Source organism: Scyliorhinus canicula, chromosome 4, assembly GCF_902713615.1.
Source record: "Scyliorhinus canicula chromosome 4, sScyCan1.1, whole genome shotgun sequence".
Lineage (NCBI taxonomy): Eukaryota > Metazoa > Chordata > Chondrichthyes > Carcharhiniformes > Scyliorhinidae > Scyliorhinus > Scyliorhinus canicula.
In genome coordinates this window covers 77399151-77420509 of record NC_052149.1, presented here as the reverse complement: position 1 = coordinate 77420509, position 21359 = coordinate 77399151, and the positions used below count along the sequence as shown (strand labels likewise).

Below are 21359 nucleotides of genomic sequence, written 5' to 3'. Positions count from 1 at the left end.
GCAGCAGAATGAAAGGGCTCGGTCACCATTGGTGTATTCTGTTAAAAAGAAGTTGATTTTTTGCTCACTGGTTAAAGTGACATGTGATTAACAACACAAAAGAAACTCAATCACATTGAAATGGATTGGACACATATCCAATGATGGTTACCTTCGCCGTCATTTTCACAATAAAATCCGGCCCATTATCATTAAGGTCTACTGCGATCTCAATCGCTGTGAAATAAATGTTTTATAGGAAATAAAAAACCCTATTTTGCAAATTGAGGGGTCACCAAAAGCCAAGAAAGAATTTTAAATATTATGGGCATTAAAAGTATTTAAATTTTATTGAAACCACATACAGAAATTCTAATTAATATAAACATGTATCAACAGTACAGCAACTTCCAGAAATAAACAAAATTCAAAAATTGAATATTCCAAACACACCTATCACCATACATGCAATATCACCAGTAGCATCGGCCGATTCCAGAACTATCCGATCCAGGAGTTCCATGAAGCTCTTTTGAAGGGAATATGCTTCCTTAAATAAAGATTGTAACAGGTCCGCAACCAAATGCAAGCGGCCACTATACAAAGTCTCACTGTCCTAAATATAAGTTAAAAGAAGAGCTATCAGCAAAAGGCCAATCCATGCACAAAACAAGACAGTTTATTAATATAATGCGTTTGAATTCACCCCAAATGTTTCAGAATTGGTTTTACACTTGAGTACTTGGCCCAAAGTGGAAACTCAAGATGGAATTTATTGCCCTCCCCAATGGCACGTTTGGTGGCAATGGAAGCATTTAATTAGGTGAGAAGGTGTGGCCTCTGCCCCAATTAAGTCCATGGCAGGAAAGCCAGTAGACAACCTACCCACCCAGAATTGAACCCTTGAAAAATGCCCACTTAATGGCCTCATCCTGCCACTGCCCAGTGGTGGGTCGGATAAGCCTGATCAGTAAACCCTGACGGGATTGCTCGTGTGTTTCTGCTAGTCTCTCATTCAAATGCACTGAAGGCCTAATCAAGGGACCGGGCACCAGGAAAAGGGAACCCACTGAAAGTAACTCCCATCCTTGCTGCCGGCATCCCTCCCCTGAAATACCCACCTCACAATCCCCCTCCAAAAATAATCGACAAACCTGGACCTCTTGAGCGTGTGGTACAGGCAGTAGCATCTTCCTCCTGCTGCCAAACAACGAAGAGCTGCTGATTAGTTGGCAGATTCTGCTGGACTTCCGCTTCTGGGGTCCCAGGAAAGTCCAGTCCCTGCCCTGTTAATTGCCTAGTTGGCGCTTAAATTCAGTGAACCAACTCCAAAATAAGAGATGCAGGGTTCTTTCCAGCTCTCCAGCTGCTCGGCAATATCCCCATCTTCTCCAATGAATAACATCTTTAGTTTTAATTAAAATGTGATGTTTGCTAGGCTAAGTAAACTATGCTGAACAGCAATAGGAATAAAAAAATTAGAATAAGACCAAATGCCAGCTCTTTCAGAACTATTGTATTGCTATAGCTTCCCTTAGATTCTAGCCTGAGAAATAATTATGCGGGTGGGTAATGTGAAAAAAGAGAGCTCCAACAGGGCATAGAGGAAAGGAAATAAAGGAGCAAAATACCCAGGTTCAGGGCTCAGGCGTGGGTATTCTGGGGAGAGATTGAACATGTAGGAAGTGGAAGTAGCAGTCCTAGAAAACAGCTAAAGCCTTCTGATATTTTGTTTAGTAGTCAGCACCATCTTTGGTTCAGTGGTACAATTGTGCCTCGTAAAAAGAATCTTGAAATTCCAGACACTTGAGCAAGTATTCTCGATTGATACCTTAGAGCAGTACTGAAGGAGGGTTGCAGCAAGAAGTGTCATCTTTCAGGTGAACGGTTAACTTATGGCCCCACCTGCTTTCTCACATGAACATAAAAATCCCAAAGCACTACATGAATAAAAGCGGAGAGCGCAATAGAGAGCAAGAATGAAGTCTGGTTCAAGAATTTTATTAAGGCTGTGTTGGATAGATTTGTGATTGACAAAGGAATCAAAAAGAGTAGACAGTAATGTAGAACTGAGGCCACGATTCGATCAGTTATGGTCTGGTCAAATGGCAGAGTGGACTAATCAGGTTAAATCTAGAGTGAGAGGTCACAGATATAGGTTGAGAGGTGGTTGAGGGCAGCAAGGTAGCATTGTGGATAGCACAATGGCTTCAAAGCTCCAGGGTCCCAGGTTCGATTCCGGCTTGGGTCACTGTCCGTGCGGAGTCTGCACATCCTCCCCGTGTGTGCGTGGGTTTCCTCCGGGTGCTCCGGTTTCCTCCCACAGTCCAAAGATGTGCCGGTTAGGTGGATTGGCCATGATAAATTGCCCTTAATGTCCAAAATTGCCCTTAGTGTTGGGTGGGGTTACTGGGTTATTGGGATAGGGTGGAGGTGTTGACCTTGGGTAGGGTGCTCTTTCCAAGAGCCGGTGCCGACTCGATGGGCTGAATGGCCTCCTTCTGCACTGTAAATTCTATGATTTAAAACCGAGATAAAGAGGAATTACTTCTCACAGAATTTATGGAACTCGCTGCCCCATAGTGCGGTGGAGTCAGAATCATTATATGGTTTCAAGAAGGAGGTAGATATATTTGTGATTTTAAAAACAGGTTAAGGGACATGGGGAACAGGTCGGGAGGTGGATTTGAGACCAGGAAGAGATCAGCCATGATCTGATTGAATGGCGGAGCAGGCTCGAAGGGCTGAATTGCATACTACTGCTCCTAATTCTTATGTTCCTATCACCACCAGTCAGCTCTCCCCCTCAAAGGGGAAAGCAGCCTATGGTTATCTGGGACCATGGTGACTTTACTGTATATAAATGCAAGTTAATTCTTAAGCCAGTCTTAATGGAGATTGCTGAGCTTTTCTGTCTTTACTTGAATATTTCAGCAGCTGCAATATTTTGCTTTTTGTAAAACAAACATAATTTAGTTCACTGCGCCCCCCCCCCCCCCACCCCCCGCAAAAGGGACCAAAATCTGCTCAGAATGGATGATATTTCTAATGCCAGTTCAAGAGCACCAAATATCATCCTCATAAATAGGGAATGGTGAATGATCCAAACAGAAATTTAAACATTTCTGCAGTACATTTTGTGTATTTCACCTTGCAGTGACTAAAGGTATTCTTCAGGACATGAAAGGCAGCCAAGGATAGTGAATGGATGCTTGCCAAGGTCAGAGTCTCCTCAAGTGTGCACACATGATGTACAATATTCACCAGAACTTCCAAAAGCTGGATCTGAGACTGCATATAGAAAACAACAGAAATTAGATTAGCAATTCACAGATATAAGTATGCAGGTGGATCACAAACCTCGTTCAAAAAACTATTTTGAAGTTCTAAAGACAAACTGCATTTAATTTCAAGTAGTTTCTCTCAGTCACTGCAATCCTAGTAGAATTAATAAAAATAAGACGTCCAATTTTATTATACCAGACTGCGCTTAATCTCATTTTAATATTTCAAACCATTTTACAGGGGGCAATTATGTTAAAATAAAGTTTATAAAAATAATATTGCAACAAGCCTTGGCATAAAAGGTTCCATTCCAGATTCCTCATTACACTGATTTTTGGGCACGTTAGGTTTCAAATGTAAGTCAGCTAAGGTCTCTTTCAACTTGGACCGTAGCTATTTCAGAGGCATTCATGGAGTACATGTGGTGCTGCAAGTGATTTTACCTTCTACATTTGTTGCCATTCAATTTTATCTGCCATTGTACTTTTACATATTTTGTCCAATTCATCCTGTACTTTGAGCTGCCTCTTGCAATTTCACTGCCTTTCCTAGTTTGATATAATCTTCAAATATGGCTGTCTTGCATGAGTTTCTCATTCAAAGTAATTAATATAAATTAGAAACAGCAATAGTATCAGCGTTGAGCCAGGGGCACCCCATTCAATATTTCCACACGCTCTGGCATAACAAGTACATATTTCCATTCCCTAGCCATTTTTTTTCCATTCTAACAGTTTACCCGGAGCCCCACAGTTTGAGTTTAACCAATAGCATTCAGTGTGAAACTTTTTCAAATGCCTTTTAGAAACATAGAAAATAGAAGCAGAAAGAGACCATTGGGCCCTTCGAGCCTGCTCTGCCATTCATTATGATCATGGCTGATCATCAAGTTCAATACCCTGATCCTGTCTACCCCCCCCCATATTCCCTTGATCCCTTTAGCCCCAAGAGCTAGGTCTAATTCCTTCTTGAAATTACACATTTTGGCCTCAACTACTTTTTATGGTAACGAATTCCATTAACCATTCTCCGGGTGAAGAAATTTCTCCTCATCTCAGTCCTTAAAGGTTTACCCCTTATTCTCAAACTATGACCCCTAGTTCGGGACACCCCAACCATTGGGAATATTCTTTCTAAATTTACCCTGTCTAATCCTGTTGAATTTTGTAAGTTTCCAAGAGATCCCTTCTCACTCTTCTAAACTCCAATGAATATAATCCTAACTGATTTAGTCTCTCCTCATATGACAGTTCCGCCATCCCAAGAATCAGCCTGGTAAACCTTCGCTGCACACCCTCCACAGCAAGAACTTTCTTCATCAGATAAGGACACCAAAACTGCACCCAATACACCAGGTGTGGCCTCACCAAAGCCCTATACAATTGCAGTAAAACACCTCTAATCCGATACTCAAATCCTCTCGCTATGAAGGCCAACATTGCCTGCTGTACCTGCACGCTTACTGTCAATGACTGATGCATGAGGACACCAAGGTCTCGCTGAGTATCCACCTCTTTCAATTTACACCCATTCAAATAATAATCTGCCTTCCTATTTTTGCTACCATAACAGATAACCTCAAGTTTATCCACATTATACTGCATCTGCCATGCATGTGCCCACTCACTGAGCCTGTCCAAATCCCAGTGAAGCATCTCTGCATCCTCCACACAGCTCATCCTCTAACCCAACTTTCTATCATCTGCAAATTTGTTGGTAATACATTTAGTTCCCTTGTCCAAATCATTAATATATAAATGTGAACAGTTGGGATCCTAGCACAGATCCCTGCGGTACCCCACTAGTCACTGCCTGTCAATCAGGAAAAAACTACAATCAGGAGAAGACTAATAATAACCATTTGAACTCAAAAGAATCCTACCTGTATAGTGTTTCTCAGCGCTGCCTGCAGTTCAGTGTTCTGACTGGACAACCCTCCTGCCTGCTGGGATAACTTATTTGCAAGCTCATCAAACAAAATAATTACCTAGTAGGAAGAAAACCATCATGAATATGATCCTTCAGCTGGGAAATGATTTTATGTTTACTGAAGCTAAAGAATGAGGGGAAATAATTTCAAATATGGATCAAGAAATAAATACGGTTAACAGCTTGAATTTGTCAAGAATATTTTCACTTAATAAGAACATAAGAACTAGGAGCAGGAGTAGGCCATCTGGCCCCTCGAGCCTGCTCCGCCATTCAATTAGATCATGGCTGATCTTTTGTGGACTCAGCTCCACTTTCCGGCTCGAACACCATAACCCTTAATCCCTTTATTCTTCAAAAAACTATCTATCTTTACCTTAAAAACATGTAATGAAGGAGCCTCAACTGCTTCACTGGGCAAGGAATTCCATAGATTCACAACCCTTTGGGTGAAGAAGTTCCTCCTAAACTCAGTCCTAAATCTACTTCCCCTTATTTTGAGGCTATGCCCCCTAGTTCTGCTGTCACCCGCCAGTGGAAACAACCTGCCCGCATCTATCCTATCTATTCCCTTCATAATTTTAAATGTTTCTATAAGATCCCCCCTCATCCTTCTAAATTCCAACGAGTACAGTCCCAGTCTACTCAACCTCTCCTCATAATCCAACCCCTTCAGCTCTGGGATTAACCTAGTGAATCTCCTCTGCACACCCTCCAGCGCCAGTACGTCCTTTCTCAAGTAAGGAGACCAAAACTGAACACAATACTCCAGGTGTGGCCACACTAACACCTTATACAATTGCAACATAACCTCCCTAGTCTTAAACTCCATCCCTCTAGCAATGAAGGACAAAATTCCATTTGCCTTCTTAATCACCTGTTGCACTTGTAAACCAACCTTCTGTGACTCATGCACTAGCACACCCAAGTCTCTCTGAACAGCGGCATGCTTTAATATTTTATCGTTTAAATAATAATCCCGTTTGCTGTTATTCCTACCAAAATGGATAACCTCACATTTGTCAACATTGTATTCCATTACTTGTGAAATATAAAGCAGTTACTTAGCATTGTTTAATTGTTTTAACTCTTATGGCTTATTTTGCATCTGGGGCAAACTCCATATGCCAGGTGAACTCAGATAATATAGCAGTGAATAAGATGCCAGATACAATATTACACATGTCTGGAGTTTGCCCTGCTGCCATTTCAACGTAACACACCATGTAACAAAGGAAAGTAAAATATTAGGATCTTAGATCTTCAGTAGTTGTACAATGAATAGTTTGGGCACAATGTAAAGGAAAGGCCACGGTTTGATCCCTGGACTATATTAAGAGAGTTCACTTCAGCCTGCATGGTGGTGAAGGGGTCTCACTACCCTTATGCGAGGGAGGGGAGAAAACAACCAGGGATCACTCCGCAGGTTACCAGCCAGTGGACCCCACGAAAAATGCAAAAGTTAGATGAGGACCAATGAAGGAACATTCTATCAATACACATGAATTGATGGCTGCTTGGTCCCTATGGAGCAGTACTTGAGCAATGAGTGAACACCACCAGTGAAGAAAATTATCAGAATAAAACAAAACTGATGACGTTTATTGGAATTGTTTTAAAAGGTAGTTACAATTAATAGACATGTAATCAAAATGGAAAATTCACATACCTTGGGTAATGTTTGAGAGAAAAAGGTCTGTTCTTTCTCAGCAAAGCTGATGTGAGGCAGAAACTTGTCTGTGAGAATCTTCAACACACCTTGAAAAATAAATTAAGAGGTATCAGGTCAATACTCTATGATATTAAGAAGAATGAGATATGATGTCATTGAAATATACAGGATTCTGAACAGAATGACACCGAGACGTTGTTTTCCTTAGCTGGGGAATCTAAAACACAAGGCAGTCTCAGGATAAGGGGTCAATCATTTCGGACTGAGACGAGGAAACATTTCTTCATTCCCAGGGTTGTGAAGATTTGGAATCATCTACGCTAGAAGGTTGTACATTGATTTTTTGAATAACTTTTCCTATTAAGGGGTAATTTAGCATGGCCAATCCAGCTACCCTGCACATCTTTGGGTTGTGGGGGTGATAACCACACAGACACAGGGAGAATGTGTAACTTCCACATGGACAGTGACCTGGGGCCGGGATCGAACCCAGGTCCTCGGCGCCGGGAAGCAGCAGTGCTAACCACTGCGCCATAGTGCCGCCCGAAGGGTTGTACATTGTTAAGTATATTCAAGGTTGAGTCAGAATTGATTTTTGGTTTAGGCAAGTGAAGTTGACGTAAATCAGCCATTATTCTATCAAATGGTGGAGCCGGCTTATAGGGCCATATGGTCCACTCCTACTTCTGTTTCTTATGTTCTTATGAAAGCAGACTAATCAGAACAGATATGATGCAGATGGCGATGAAGGCTTTACAGAAAGCTGGGTAGGAAGTATTATCCAGACAGTTGTGATAATGTACACTTGTAATAAGTGAAAATTAGAACTACAATTAAAAGTCTAAAAGATCAGCTTAAGACCAACAACATGGCATAGGAAGTCAGCAGAGTGAACATGCATAATGCTGAATAAACTGTACAAAATGATAACTGTGGATGGGAACCATTGGATGCCCATTGAACACCTTTTACTTGAAAGGAGTGGAACTAAGGAGTTGTGCTGCATGAGAATTATTCCATGCAGGTCAGAGGGTAGTCATGCAGGAGTGGGACTGGTTATTTGCTGTGTGAATGAACGAGGAGTCTGGAGTGGTATGTCCAGAATGAAAAGGAGGAAAATGGGGCCAGATAAATTGTCAGAGTCCATTAGAGATTTGGTGAGTAGGGTCAGAGGAAATTCTAAAGCCAGTTTGATGGGACAGGAGCAGGCTGGAAATGATCTACAGTGACAATTATGCTAGTATATCTTCTGGAGGAGATGTAATTAGACTGTGCAAGGTTTGAGATATGAGATCAGCAGTGGGAGAGAGAAAGGATCTCTAGAGATAGAGAGGTGTAGGAGTATGGGAAATCATCTGCTCATTTTGCTTACTCCTGTAAAATGTGTAGATGTTCTAATTATTTCCAATAACAATATAAATAGAAACCTAAGTCTGTGTAGAACTACCAGATGCTTCTTAAGAACAAAGTCCATGTTAAACTATATATTATTTATACACACAAAAAATATGTTATGCTTATTTGTGTTGAGGTATGTGTCTCAATTAGTATTATGCAATTAAGTGGCTTCCTGCCCATCACCCGCGACTCTAGTCTTCATCAGTGACTAGTCTCATTAGGGGTCCTCATGCTTATTGATTATTAATTATGGATCAGCATAATTTTGTCAGCTGGAACATACGTGCCAGATGCTGGATAATTCTATAGCAGATTCATAGACTGCAATAGCCAACTGCTACTAATTTTCCAGTTTCGGAACCCCTCAGTCTGTAATCAAAGAGCAAATCCACCTTTACAGAACTGTTATACAACAGCTTATTCATAAAGCCTCTTCAAGGAATCAGAACAGTAAAGTGGAGTTGAAGCTCAAGATCACCCATGAATACATTGAATGGAGAAGGTGGTTTGAAGCACCATATGGCTTACACCTGCTCCTATCTCACGTTCTTCTAAAATCGGTTGACATTTCGCAACTAGAATTGATCAGTCCCAGGGAATTGTGAAGTAAATTAACATTAAGAAAAATGAAGGAGGAGAACATTTGTATTGAAAGCTGTCTTCCCTACAATATTCTATAGCTGTTAAGTATTTAAATGGAAAGTAACATACAGGCATTATTTCAGCTCTTGGTTCTGTCAACGTAATTAATTATTGTGCTCCACAGAAAGATACAAGACTGCTAGCATGTACAGTTCGTACTTACGTAATTGTTCACTACTCCTTTCACTACATTGATATATACAGTAACTGTTGTTAAAGAGAATATCACTAATAAAACATCACTGAGTAATTACTTGGATGAAATATGTAAAATTACCAATAGCTAGGAACTGACAACAAAATATATACTAGTTACATGTAAGATCACATGTAATAGAAGCAGAGTAGGTTATTCGACCCATCAAACCTGGCTCACCATTCAATCAGATCATGGTTGATCAGATTGTGGCCCTTACTCCACTTTTGTGCCTGCCACCATTGTTCTCCACCACCTCTTCCCACAGCACAACTCTTAAATATCCATTTCAGCCATTCAATAAAGAGCCATGATGGGGCAACGTCACACACTACATAAGTTTAAAAGAACTAATTGTGAAATCTAAGTCTACATTGGATCAAAACACGCAACACTGCTTCAGGGTGTATCAAATGCCCCATCACAAGTCGAAGATGAGTGTGACCCATGGGCTTGATTGCTCTGGCTGCCTGCCCCTCTGCCACGGTCTTGTCGTACCCAAGTGGCCCTGGCGAGGAAGAATAACATCTTCATTGGTAACAGGAGCTTTTTACAACCGGTGAACATCGCTTAGGGTACTGATTGTAGTTGAAATATTCATTAGTTTAATTAGACTCAATTAAATTACTCTTTAGTTGCATCCCCTTAAAAAGGGCACTTGTGCATACTGATTCTTTGCCACTGTTATTACTCTGTTGTTACTCTAATTAAAGAAAGACACACCCCTTGGTCTTACCATCAAACAGAGCTCAACTGCAATACTATCTAAAGATCAAATTAAGAGGATCATCCTGGAGAGCAAAATGAACCCCTGACACACATTAATGACCACGTTTGCTACAAATATCTTTACTTCCAAAGTATTTCATTGACTGCAAAACATCTGGTAGTTGTGAAAAGCACTACAGTATATAAATGCAAGTGTTTCCTTCTTTCAACTTAAAGCAAGACACAGACTGCATTATAACTACATTCTGCAACTACATGTCTGCAATCAGTGGTTATCAATGACAAATAGTTTTCAAGTGTCAAACTGATTCCATAATGCACATAAATCCTCTTTGCTCGTGTCAGATTGTATTCCAATTCAAGACTTCGGTTGCTTTCACATTATATCTCACTGAGTTAAATCGCTGGCTTTTAAAGCAGACCAATCAGGCCAGCAGCACGGTTCGATTCCCATACCAGCCTCCCCGGACAGGTACCGGAATGTGGTGACTTGGGGCTTTTCACAGTAACTTCATTGAAGCCTACTCGTGACAATAAGCGATTTTCAATTTCAATTCAAATTTTCAATATCTGCAGTTGAATTTCCTTTGACATGCCCAAAGATGGCCCTGGTCAAGATTTCGATAACTTAGAAATTGTATCCCATAATTTATTGCTTATCACATATTTTATTAAATGTGTATTACCTCATTTTTAATTGATCAAAGATACTCACCGTTAACTTTGTCAGAATGTTTGCTACTAACTTTCTACTTATTATTGGCAATAACAAATCAATGGAACACAACCTCAAATAAAACTGTTAAAGGATATGATAAGTTCAGGGAAAACATGCCCCATCTTCCTCTTGCACATCTCCTCATTCCACTGACAGACCTCTTCCAATAAACAATTCTGGGACATCTTAAAAAGTTTATGTCACTTTGAAGGTACTCCAGGTTAAAGAAAAGGCAGGCGGTATACTCCGTACTCTTCGGCGGGAGAAGTCAGAAATAAAATCTGCAACTATCTGACATTTCAGTAACAGTTGGGAATCCACATGGAGGGAGGCCTGTTCCTGGAGCTGACACCGCGGGGTTATCATCAGCGCCAGTCGCTGCTATAGAAACCAATAAACCTGCAATCAAATCCAACACAGCCCCGACTTTATTTTCATTCTACTATTTCATGTGTGCCGAATGATATGGACTCAGTTTCCCGAATTCCGCTCGGGACAATATCTCCAATTGCTTCCCTCCCGCCCGCCAGCGGATCCTACTGCGCATGTGCGACTGCCGGACCACGGGGCCCCTTCGGGATTGCGCATGTGCGGCTGCCGGCCAACGGGGGCCCCATCGGGACTGCGCATGTGCGAATGCCGGCCCACGGGACCCCATCGGGACTGCGCATGTGCCTGTACTGCCTGCCCACGCCCGCTTCAGTACCGCGCATGTGCAAAGCTCATGCTCATTTTTGTTTTTAAAAAAGGCGCTCAGCCCTGGACTGCGTTGAGACAGCTGATGAACATTGGGCATCTTTCTTTTTAACCCCACTGCACTGCTTCAAACTGCATTGTGCACTCTGCAGCTCTGAGAACAGTTAACATTATGTGTTCCCAGGTGTGTGCCTCTTACAGGCCAATATCTCTTCTGAATGTCGATTTGAAACTTGTTTGAGGTCTGGCCAAATGGTTTGGAGGGCATCCTTGTGACAGTCGTGCTGGAGGATCAGACTGTGTTTATGAGGGGAAGGTTTTCGAGTAATAATATTAGACGTCTGCTGAATGTGATACAGGCTTTTCAGGGATGTGCACTGGATAGGGTGGTGATTTCCTGAGATGCAGAGAAATCATTTGACCTAGTTGAGTGGAATTATCTGGTGTATCCGTTGTGAGGCTTTGGGTTGGGGAGGATAATATCAAGTGGATCAATTATTGTTTCATAGACCATTAGCAGCAGTGCTAACAAACAGTTTGAGGTCGTCCAACTTTGATCTTCAGAGAGTGGCTAGGCAGGGGTGCCCTCTGTCCTTTTTCTTTACACTGGTCATTGAGCCACTGGTGGAATCTGTTAGATTGGACCCTTTGATATTGGGGTTGGAATTTGGGATGAAGTAACACAAGATCATGATTTATGAGGATGACATGCTGCTGTTTGTTTTGAACCCTGGTGTTTTGAATTACTGCTATTGTTGGAGTGGTGGGTAGTTTTAATGACTTTTATGGTTACAAGGTTAAGTTTACTAAGTTTGAGCCTATGACGGGGGGGGAGTTGAGGGGTAAACTACCTCCCCTTGCTAATTTTCCTTTTAGATGGTACCGCATGGGTTTTAAATATCAGGAGTTTCAATTATCCCTTCCTTTAGAAAGTCATATGGGGCCAACCTCCCCTGTTGATTGCGGCTATTTGATGGGATCTTGCTCGGTGGTTCACACTCTCGATTTCATGGCTTTAGAGGATCACCTTAATTAAAATAACATAAGAACTAGGAGCAGGTGTCGGCCATCTGGCCCCTCGAGCCTGCTCTGCCATTCAATGAGATCATGGCTGATCTTTTGTGGACTCAGTTCCACTTTCCGGCCCGAACACCATCCCTTTATTCTTCAAAAAACTATCTATCTTTATCTTAAAAACATTTAATGAAGGCGCCTCTACTGCTTCACTGGGCAAGGAAAACCATAGATTCACAACCCTTTGGGTGAAGAAGTTCCTCCTAAACTCAGTCCTAAATCTACTTCCCCTTATTTTGAGGCTATGCCCCCTAGTTCTGCTTTCACCTGCCAGGCGAAACAACCTGCCCGCATCTATCCTATCCCCTTCATAATTTTATATGTTTTTTTAAAGTATTTTAATGGTTTTTTTCATAATAAAACACTAGTAACAATAATAACAAAACAAACTAGAGTGAACATTAACATAGTGCAAAAAAAAATATACAATAACAATTAAATAGACATTCTCCACGCGACCCAGTCTTTCCACACCATCCCAATGAAGCACTCGCCCCCCCTCCCCCCCAACCCTTACGGATTGCTGCTGCTGCTGATATTTTAATTTTCCCCGAGAAAGTTGCCGAACGGTTGCCACCTCCGAGAGAACCCTAGCATAGACTCTCTTAAGGCAAACTTTATTTTCCCGGGTCTTCTGACACTCCAAAGATCGCTATCTCTGGACTCGGCACCACCCGTGTATTAAGCACCTTGGACATTGCCCTCGCGAACCCTTGCCAGAACACTCTAAGCTCAGAGCATGCCCAAAACATGTAGATATGGTTTGCAGGGCTGCCCTTGCACCTCATACATCTGTCTTCTACCCCAAAAAACTTGCTCATTCTTGCTGCCGTCATGTGTGCCCAGTGGACCACCTTAAATTGAATTAGACTGAGCCTGGCATATGATGAGGAGGAATTAACCTTGCCCAGAACCTCTGCCCACAGACCCGCTTCCAACTCCTCACCGAGCTCCTCCTCCCACTTCCCCTTGAGCTTCTCCACCGGGGTTTCCTCTGCCTCCTGTAATTCCTGGTAGATATATGTCACCTTCCCCTCCCCACCAGGTGCCGGAGACCACCCTGTCCTGTATCCTCAGTGGTTGCAGCGTTGGAAAGGCCACTACCTGTTTTTCAGGAAGGCTCGTACTCGCAGATATTTAAAGGTGTTTCCTGGCGGCAGATTAAATTTGTCCTCTAGCGCCTTCAAACTGGGAAAGCTTCCGTCTATGAACAGATCCCCCATCCTTCTGATGCCTGCCGTCTGCCAGCTCTGGAACCCACCATCCATCATCCTACCCGGGCCAAATCTGTGGTTGTTGCATATCGGGGTCCAGTCCGACGCTCCCTCCACTTTCATGTACCTCCTCCACTGTTCCCAGATCCGCAGTGTCGCCACCACCACCACCACCGGACTTGTGGAGTAACGGGTCGGCGTGAACGGCAAAGGAGCCGTTATCAAAGCTCCCAGACTAGTTAGTACTTTACATGACGCCGCCTCCAGCTGCTGCCACGACACACCCCCCCCCCCCCCCGCATCGCCCACCTCCTAATCATAGCTATATTGGCCGCCCAGTTGTAGTTGCGAAAGTTTGGCAGTGCCAACCCCCCCGCCCCCCGACTGCGCTCCAACAGCGATCTCCTTACTCGCGGGGTCTTATTCGGCCACACAAAGCCCGTAATGATCCCACTCACCCGCTTAAAAAAGGCCTGAGGGATGAGGATGGGGAGGCACTGAAAGACAAATAAAAATTTGGGGAGGACAGTCATTTTCACGGTTTGCACCCTCCCTGCCAGTGACAGCGGGAGCATGTCCCACCTTTTAAAGTCCTCTTCCATTTGCTCCACCAACCGGGTCAGGTTGAGCCTGTGCAGGGCATCCCATTTCCTGGCCACCTGTTTAGCCAGGTAACGAAAACTTTTCTCTACCATCCTGAGCGGCAGCTCTTTCAGTCTCTCCTCCTGCCCCTTGGCCTGGATCACAAACAACTTGCTCTTTCCCATGTTCAGTTTGTACCCTGAAAAATTACCAAAATCCCTCAGGATCCGCAGAACCTCCCCCATCCCCTCCACAGGGTCCGAAATGTACAGGAGCAAATCATCCGCGTATAGCGAGACCCGCCTCCCCTCCCTCTGAGGGAATCATAATAATATTCAAAAGTCTCCGGACATTGGTATTGAGTTGTCTGCCTTTAACGAACCTAGTCTGGTCTGCCTCTATCACCCCTGGGAAGCAATCCTCAATTCTTGTGGCCGGAATCTTAGCTAGCAATTTGGCATCCACGTTTAAAAGCGAAATCGGCCTGTATGACCCGCAATGTTTCGGGTCCTTCCCTTGTTTAAGAATGAGTGAGATCAAAGCCTGTGACATTGTTGGGGGGGAGGGTTCCTTTCTCTCTAGCCTCATTGAAGGTCCTCATCAGGAGTGGCCTCAATATTTCCGAAAATTTCTTATAGAATTCTACCTGGTAACCATCCGGCCCCGGGGCTTTACCCGATTGCATGCCCTCTATACCCTTGACAATCTCCTCCAATTTAATTGGGGCCCTCAGCCCCTCCACCAGGTCCTCTTCCAACTTTGGAAACCTCAATGGTCCAAAAATTGCCTCATACCTTCCGCTCCCATCGGGGACTCCGACTCATATAGTTTACTATAGAATTCCTTAAAGACTACGTTCCCCCCCCCCCCCCCCCCCCCCCCCCCCCCCGGATCCAAGACCGTGTTACCCTCCTTATTCTTTACTCCTCTGATTTCCCTGGCCACCTCCCTCATCCGCAGATGGTGTGCCACCATTCTACTCGCTTTCTCCCCATACTCATGGACTGCCCCCTTGCATTCCTCAGCTGTGTTACCGCTTTCCCTGTGGTCAGCAGTTCAAACTCCGCCTGCAGACTCTGCCGCTCCCTCAGTAGCCCCGCCTCGGGGGCCTCCCCGTATCTCCTGTCCACTTGGAGTGTCTCCTCCACCAGTCTCTCCCTCTCCGCTCTTTCTCTCTTTTCCCTATGGGATCGAATTGAGATGAGTTCCCCTCTGACAACTGCCTTCAGAACCTCTCGGACCGTTGCCGCTGCGACCTCACCCGTATCGTTTGTTTCCAGGTAATCCTGGATGTTCCTGCTAATCCACCCGCAAACCTCTTCATCGGCCAGCAGCCCCACATCCAGTCTCCAGAGTGGGCGCTGCCCTCTCTCTCTTCACTAAGCCGCAGGTCCACCCAGTGCAGGGCATGGTCCGAGACTGTGATTGCTGAGTCTTCTGTTCCCGCCACCTTTGGGATTAACGCCCTGCTCAAGAGAAAGAAGTCTGTGCGGGAATAAACCTTAGGAACGTGGGAGAAAAAAGAGAACTCCTTCGTTCTCGGCCGCGTGAACCTCCAGGGATCTCCCCCCCCCCCCCCCCCCCCCCCCCCCCAATCTTTCTCCATAAAACCCTTCAGTCCCTTAGCCACTGCTGGTCGTTTCCCTGTCCTGGACTTCGACCGGTCCAACTTGGGGTCAATGACTGTGTTAAAGTCTCCCCCCATGATCAGGTTGTGTGACTCTAAATCCGGGATTTTGCCTATCATGTGTCCACAAGGTATTGTTAAAGGCTCTGTGGAGGGGGTTGTTACTTGGTCTGTGCAGGTGTTACTGGCTCTGTGTAGGGGATTGTTACTGGCTGTGAGTAGGGGATTGTTACTGGCTGTGAGTAGGGGATTGTTACTGGCTCTGTGTAGGGGATTGATCCTGGCTCTGCACAGAAGATTATTACTGTCTCTGTGCAGGAAATTATTACTGGCTCTGTGCAGGGAATTATTACTGACTCTGTGCAGGGAACTATTACTGGCTCTGTGTAGAGGATTGTTACTGGCTCTGTGTAGAGGATTGTTACTGGCTCTGTGCAGGGAATTGTTACTGGCTCTGTGCAGAGGATTGTTACTGGCTCTGTGTCGGGGATTGTTACTGGCTGTGTGCAGGGAATTGTTACTGGCTCTGTGTAGGGGATTGTTACTGGCTCTGTGCAGGGAATTGTTACTGGCTCTGTGCAGAGGATTGTTACTGGCTCTGTGTCGGGGATTGTTACTGGCTGTGTGCAGGGAATTGTTACTGGCTCTGTGTAGGGGATTGTCACTGGCTCTGTGTCGGGGATTGTTACTGGCTGTGTGCAGGCGTTTGTTACTGGCACTGTGTTGGGGATTGTTACTGATTCTGTTCAAGAGATTTACTGGCTCAGTGCAGCAGATTGTTACTGGCTCTGTACAGGGGATTTTTACTGTCTCTGTGCATGGGATTGTTTCTGGGGCAGTGCAGGGGATTGTTGCTGCCTCTGTGTCGAGGATTGTTACTGGCTGTGTGCAGGCGTTTGTTACTAGCTGTGTGTGGGGGATTGTTTCTTATTCTGTGCGAGAGATTGTTACTGGCTCAGTGCAGCAGATTGTTACTGGTTCTATACAAGGGATTGTTGCTGACTCTGTGCAGGGGATTTTTACTGTCTCTGTGCATGGGATTGTTACTGGGACAATGCAGGGGATTGTTACTGGCTCTGTGCAGAACATTGTTATCGGCTCTGTGTAGGGGATTGTTGTAGAGGATTGTTACTGGGACAGTGCAGGGGATTGCTACTGACTCTCTGCAGGGGATTGTTACTGGCTCTGTGCAGGGGATTTTTACTGTCTCTGTGCATGGGATTGTTACTGGGACAGTGCAGGGGATTGTTACTGGCTCTGTGCAGGGGATTTTTACTGTCTGTGTGCATGGGATTGTTACTGGGACAGTGCAAGGGATTGCTACTGACTGCAAGGGATTGTTACTGGCTCTGTGCAGGGAATTGTGACTGGCTCTATGAAGGGAATTGTTACTGACTCTGTGCAGGGAATTGTGACTGGATCTGTGCACAGGATTGTTACTGGATCAGTGCTGAACATTGTTACTGGCTCTGTGTAGGGGATTGTTTCTGGCGCTGTGCAGGGAATTGTTACTGGCTCTGTGCAGGGGATTGTTACTGGCTCTGTGCAGGGGATTGTTACTGGCTCTGTGCAGGGGATTGTTACTGGCTCTGTGCAGGGGACTGTAAATGGCTCTGTGCAGGGGATTGTTACTGGCTCTATGTAGGAGATCGTTACTGGCTCTGTATAGGAAATTGTCACTGGCTCTGTGCAGGGGATTGTTACTGGCTCTGTGCAGGGAATTGTGACTGGCTCTATGAAGGGAATTGTTACTGACTCTGTGCAGGGAATTGTGACTGGATCTGTGCACAGGATTGTTACTGGATCAGTGCTGAACATTGTTACTGGCTCTGTGTAGGGGATTGTTTCTGGCGCTGTGCAGGGAATTGTTACTGGCTCTGTGCAAGGGATTGTTACTGGCTCTGTGCAGGGGATTGTTACTGGCTCTGTGCAGGGGATTGTTACTGGCTCTGTGCAGGGGACTGTAAATGGCTCTGTGCAGGGGATTGTTACTGGCTCTATGTAGGAGATCGTTACTGGCTCTGTATAGGAAATTGTCACTGGCTCTGTGCAGGGGATTGTTACTGAATCTGTGCAGGGGATTGTTACTGGCTCCGTGTAGGACATTGAGATTGGGACAGTGCAGAAGATTGTTACTGACTCTGTGCAGGAGATTGTTACTGGTTCTAAACAGGAAATTGTCACTGGCTCTACACAGGAAATTGTCACTGGGTCTACACAGGAAATTGTCACTGGCTCTGTGCAGGGGATTGTTACTGACACTGGAGGGGATTGTTACTGGCTCCGTGTAGGAGATTGATCTTGGGACAGTGCAGAAGATTGTTACTGACTCTGTGCAGGAAATTGTCACTGGCTCTACACAGGAAATTGTCCCAGGCTCTGTGTAGGGGATTGTTACTGGCTCAGTGCAGAAGCTTGTTACTGGCTCTGTGCAGGGGGTTGTTACTGGGGCTGTGCAGAAGATTGTTGCTGGATCTATGTAGGAGATTGTGATTGGGACAGTGCAGGAGAATGTTACTGACTCTCTGCGGGGAATTGTTACTGACTCTGTACAGGAAATTGTTACTGAGAAAGTGCAGGGGATTGTTAATGGCTCTTTGGAGGAGATTGTTATTGGGTCTGTGTCGGGGATTGTTCCGGGCTTTGTAAAGGGAATTATTTCTGGCTGTGTGTAGGGGAATGTTACTGTCTCTGTGAAGGGGATTGTTTTAGTGATTGTTCAAGGAATTGTTCCTGGCTCTGCAAGGGGATTGTCTCGGATCTGAGTACGGGATTGTTACAGGTCCTGTGTACGGGATTGTTACAGGCCCTGAGTAGGGGATTGTTCCTGAGACTGTGTAAGGGATTTTACCTGGCTCTGTAGTGGATTGTGACTGGGACTGCCTAGAACAGTGCTTCTCAAAGTGTGGTACGAGTACCGGTGCCGGTACTCAAGCCATCGTCTGCTGGTACTTGGAGTGTTTCCAGAAAAGAAAGAGACAGTAATCCTGGATTGGCTTGTTTCGCTTACCGGTCCCTGGCACATTGAAAAAAAAAAACTGCCGGTACACCACATCAGATAGTTTGAGATGCACTGGCCTAGAGGATTATTTCTGGCTCTGTGTAGGGGATTGTTACTGGCTCCGTGCAGGGGATTGTTCGTGTCTCTGTGTAGGGGATTGTTGTAGAGGATTGTTACTGGCTCCGTGCAGGGGATTGTTCCTGTCTCTGTGCAGGGGATTGTTCCTGTCTCTGTGTAGGGGATTGTTACTGGCTCTGTGTAGGGGATTGTTACTGGCTCTGTGTAGGGGATTGTTACTGGCTCTGTGTAGGGGATTGTTACTGGCTCTGTGTAGGGGATTGTTACTGGCTCTGTGTAGGGGATTGTTACTGGCTCTGTGTAGGGGATTGTTACTGGCTCTGTGTAGGGAATTGTTATTGGCTCTGTGTAGGGGATTGTTACTGGCTTTGAGTCGGGGATTGTTACTGCCTCTGTGGAGGGGATTGTTACTGGCTCTTTGCAGGGAATTGCTACTGGCTCTCTGGAGGGAATTGTTACTGGCTCTGTGTAGAGGATTGTTACTTTCTCTGTGCAGGAGATTGTTACTGGCCCTGTGCAAGGGATTGTTCCTGGCTCTGTGTAGAGGATTGTCCCTGGCTCTGTGTAGAGGATTGTCCCTGGCTCTGTGTAGAGGATTGTCCCTGGCTCTGTGTAGAGGATTGTCCCTGGCTCTGTAGGGGATTGTTACTGTCTCTGTGCAGGGGATTGTTACTGGCTCTGTGCAGGGGATTGTTACTGGCTCTGTGCAGGGGATTGTTACTGGCTCTGTGGAGGGGATTGTTCCTGGCTCTGTGCAGGGGATTGTTACTTTCTCTGTGCAGGAGATTGTCCCTGGCTCTGTGTAGAGGATTGTTTCTGGCTCTGTGTAGGGGATTGTTACTGGCTATGTGGAGGGGATTGTTCCTGGCTCTGTGTAGGGGATTGTTCCTGGCTCTGTGTAGGGGATTGTTTCTGGCTCTGTGTAGAGGATTGCTTCTGGCTATGTGGAGGGAATTGTTCCTGGCCCTGTGAAGTGCCAGATGTTGTTAATAATCACGCTTTATGATTATAAAGGTCAAAAACTCCTAATGTTTAATCTTGTCACGCTGTCTAGTTCAAAACGAGAACCAGATTGCAATTGAACTGGTTATGCGCACATCAATTTGATCTCTATATGTTGTGGTAAAGTATGGCCCCCCCCAGAACACTTGCACAATACTTTCTAGTTAATTATAAATATTTACAGATCATAAAACAATATGTAACGGGTGCGATCGAACGGTGCGCTGTGCCCAAAAAGCGGCTCGCTCCAGTGCAACGTGCCCAATTGAAGCCAGGAGACCCTGTTCTGTGATTTACTTCGCTTGCAATGCCTCGTGAGATCTACCATGATCTTGTGAGAGTTGCGATGTGAATTGGAGCAGGTCTCACTCTAATATGCAGTTTCCTGAGGCATCCAAGGCATTGGAATATATCCCCTTTGTCTCGGAGACCTCGGGTGAGCGCCGTTTGGTACTGGTCTTCACAAATGGGGACCAGTTTGAACAGTACTCGTGGGGTCTCCCAGGGGATCGTATGCCCTCAGGAGCATGCCCTTTGGGCAGTGTGGTACCCTGGCACTGCTGGTGGAACCCGGGCACCAAGGGAGCCTGGCAGTGGAACTCGGAGATGAAGCAGTTCCTCGACAGACTGGATATGTCAGTCATGATGGAAGATTGAAGACAGGGCCTGGGAGCACCATAAGAATTGAGGGAAGTCATGGAGAGCCGGGGCCAGGAGTGTTCTCGGCAGACTTCTATAAAACATATGTGCCAGCATTGGCCCCGCACCTGTGGAAGATGTTTGCAGACTCTCTGGTATGGGTGCCCTGCCACCGACCCTAGCACAATCCTCAATATCACTGATACTCAAAAAGGCCTTTGACAGATTCACGGTAGCATGGTGGTTAGCATCAATGCTTCACAGCTCCAGGGTCCCAGGTTCGATTCCCGGCTGGGTCACTGTCTATGTGGAGCCTGCACGTCCTCCCCGTGTGTGCGTGGGTTTCCTCCGGGTGCTCCGGTTTCCTCCCACAGTCCAAAGATGTGCGGGTTAGGTAGATTGGCCATGATAAATTGCCCGTAGTGTAAGGTTAATGGGGGGATTGTTGGGTTATGGGTATATGGGTTACGTGGGTTTAAGTAGGGTGATCATTTCTCGGCACAACATCGAGGGCCGAAGGGCCTGTTCTGTGCTGTACTGTTCTATGTTCTAGATTCGAGTGGAAGTACGATAGACGTACTGAAGCAGTTTGGGCTTGGACCAGGATTTACCGCCTGGGTGAAACTACAGTACAGCGCTCCCATGGCAAGCATATGGACAAACACCATCAGCTCTAAATACTTCAAGGTGCACGCCCTGGAAATGGAGCCAACGGCAAAAGGCTGAAGAGGTATCCAGAGGGGGGACAGAGAGCATAAAGTCTCACCCCATACAGGTGACCGGTTCCTCTATACCTTGGACCCCCAAGTCAACATGGAAGGGATTATTAATCTTTAAAAAGAGTTTGAAGCCCTATTGGGATACAAACTCAACCTGAGCAAGGGTAAAATCTTCCCGG

At 45.3% G+C, this 21359-nt stretch overlaps 1 protein-coding gene across 3 annotated transcripts in view; it reads right to left on the bottom strand.

Moving 5' to 3' along the window:
* The window catches only part of c4h1orf112 (chromosome 4 C1orf112 homolog), a 57252-nt gene extending 46156 nt beyond the window's left edge, over window positions 1-11096 (bottom strand). For all 3 annotated transcript variants that reach the window (XM_038794535.1, XM_038794537.1, XM_038794536.1), the window contains exons 1-6: window positions 10644-11096; window positions 9069-9108; window positions 6863-6951; window positions 5147-5251; window positions 3130-3270; window positions 433-595 (exon numbers count right to left, since the gene is read on the bottom strand). In XM_038794535.1, the coding sequence (XP_038650463.1) occupies window positions 433-595; window positions 3130-3270; window positions 5147-5251; window positions 6863-6951; window positions 9069-9108; window positions 10644-10733 (628 nt within the window). In that variant the 5' untranslated portion in view covers window positions 10734-11096. The remainder of the gene's footprint in view (window positions 1-432; window positions 596-3129; window positions 3271-5146; window positions 5252-6862; window positions 6952-9068; window positions 9109-10643) is intronic.
* Between the last annotated feature and the right edge of the window lie 10263 nt (window positions 11097-21359).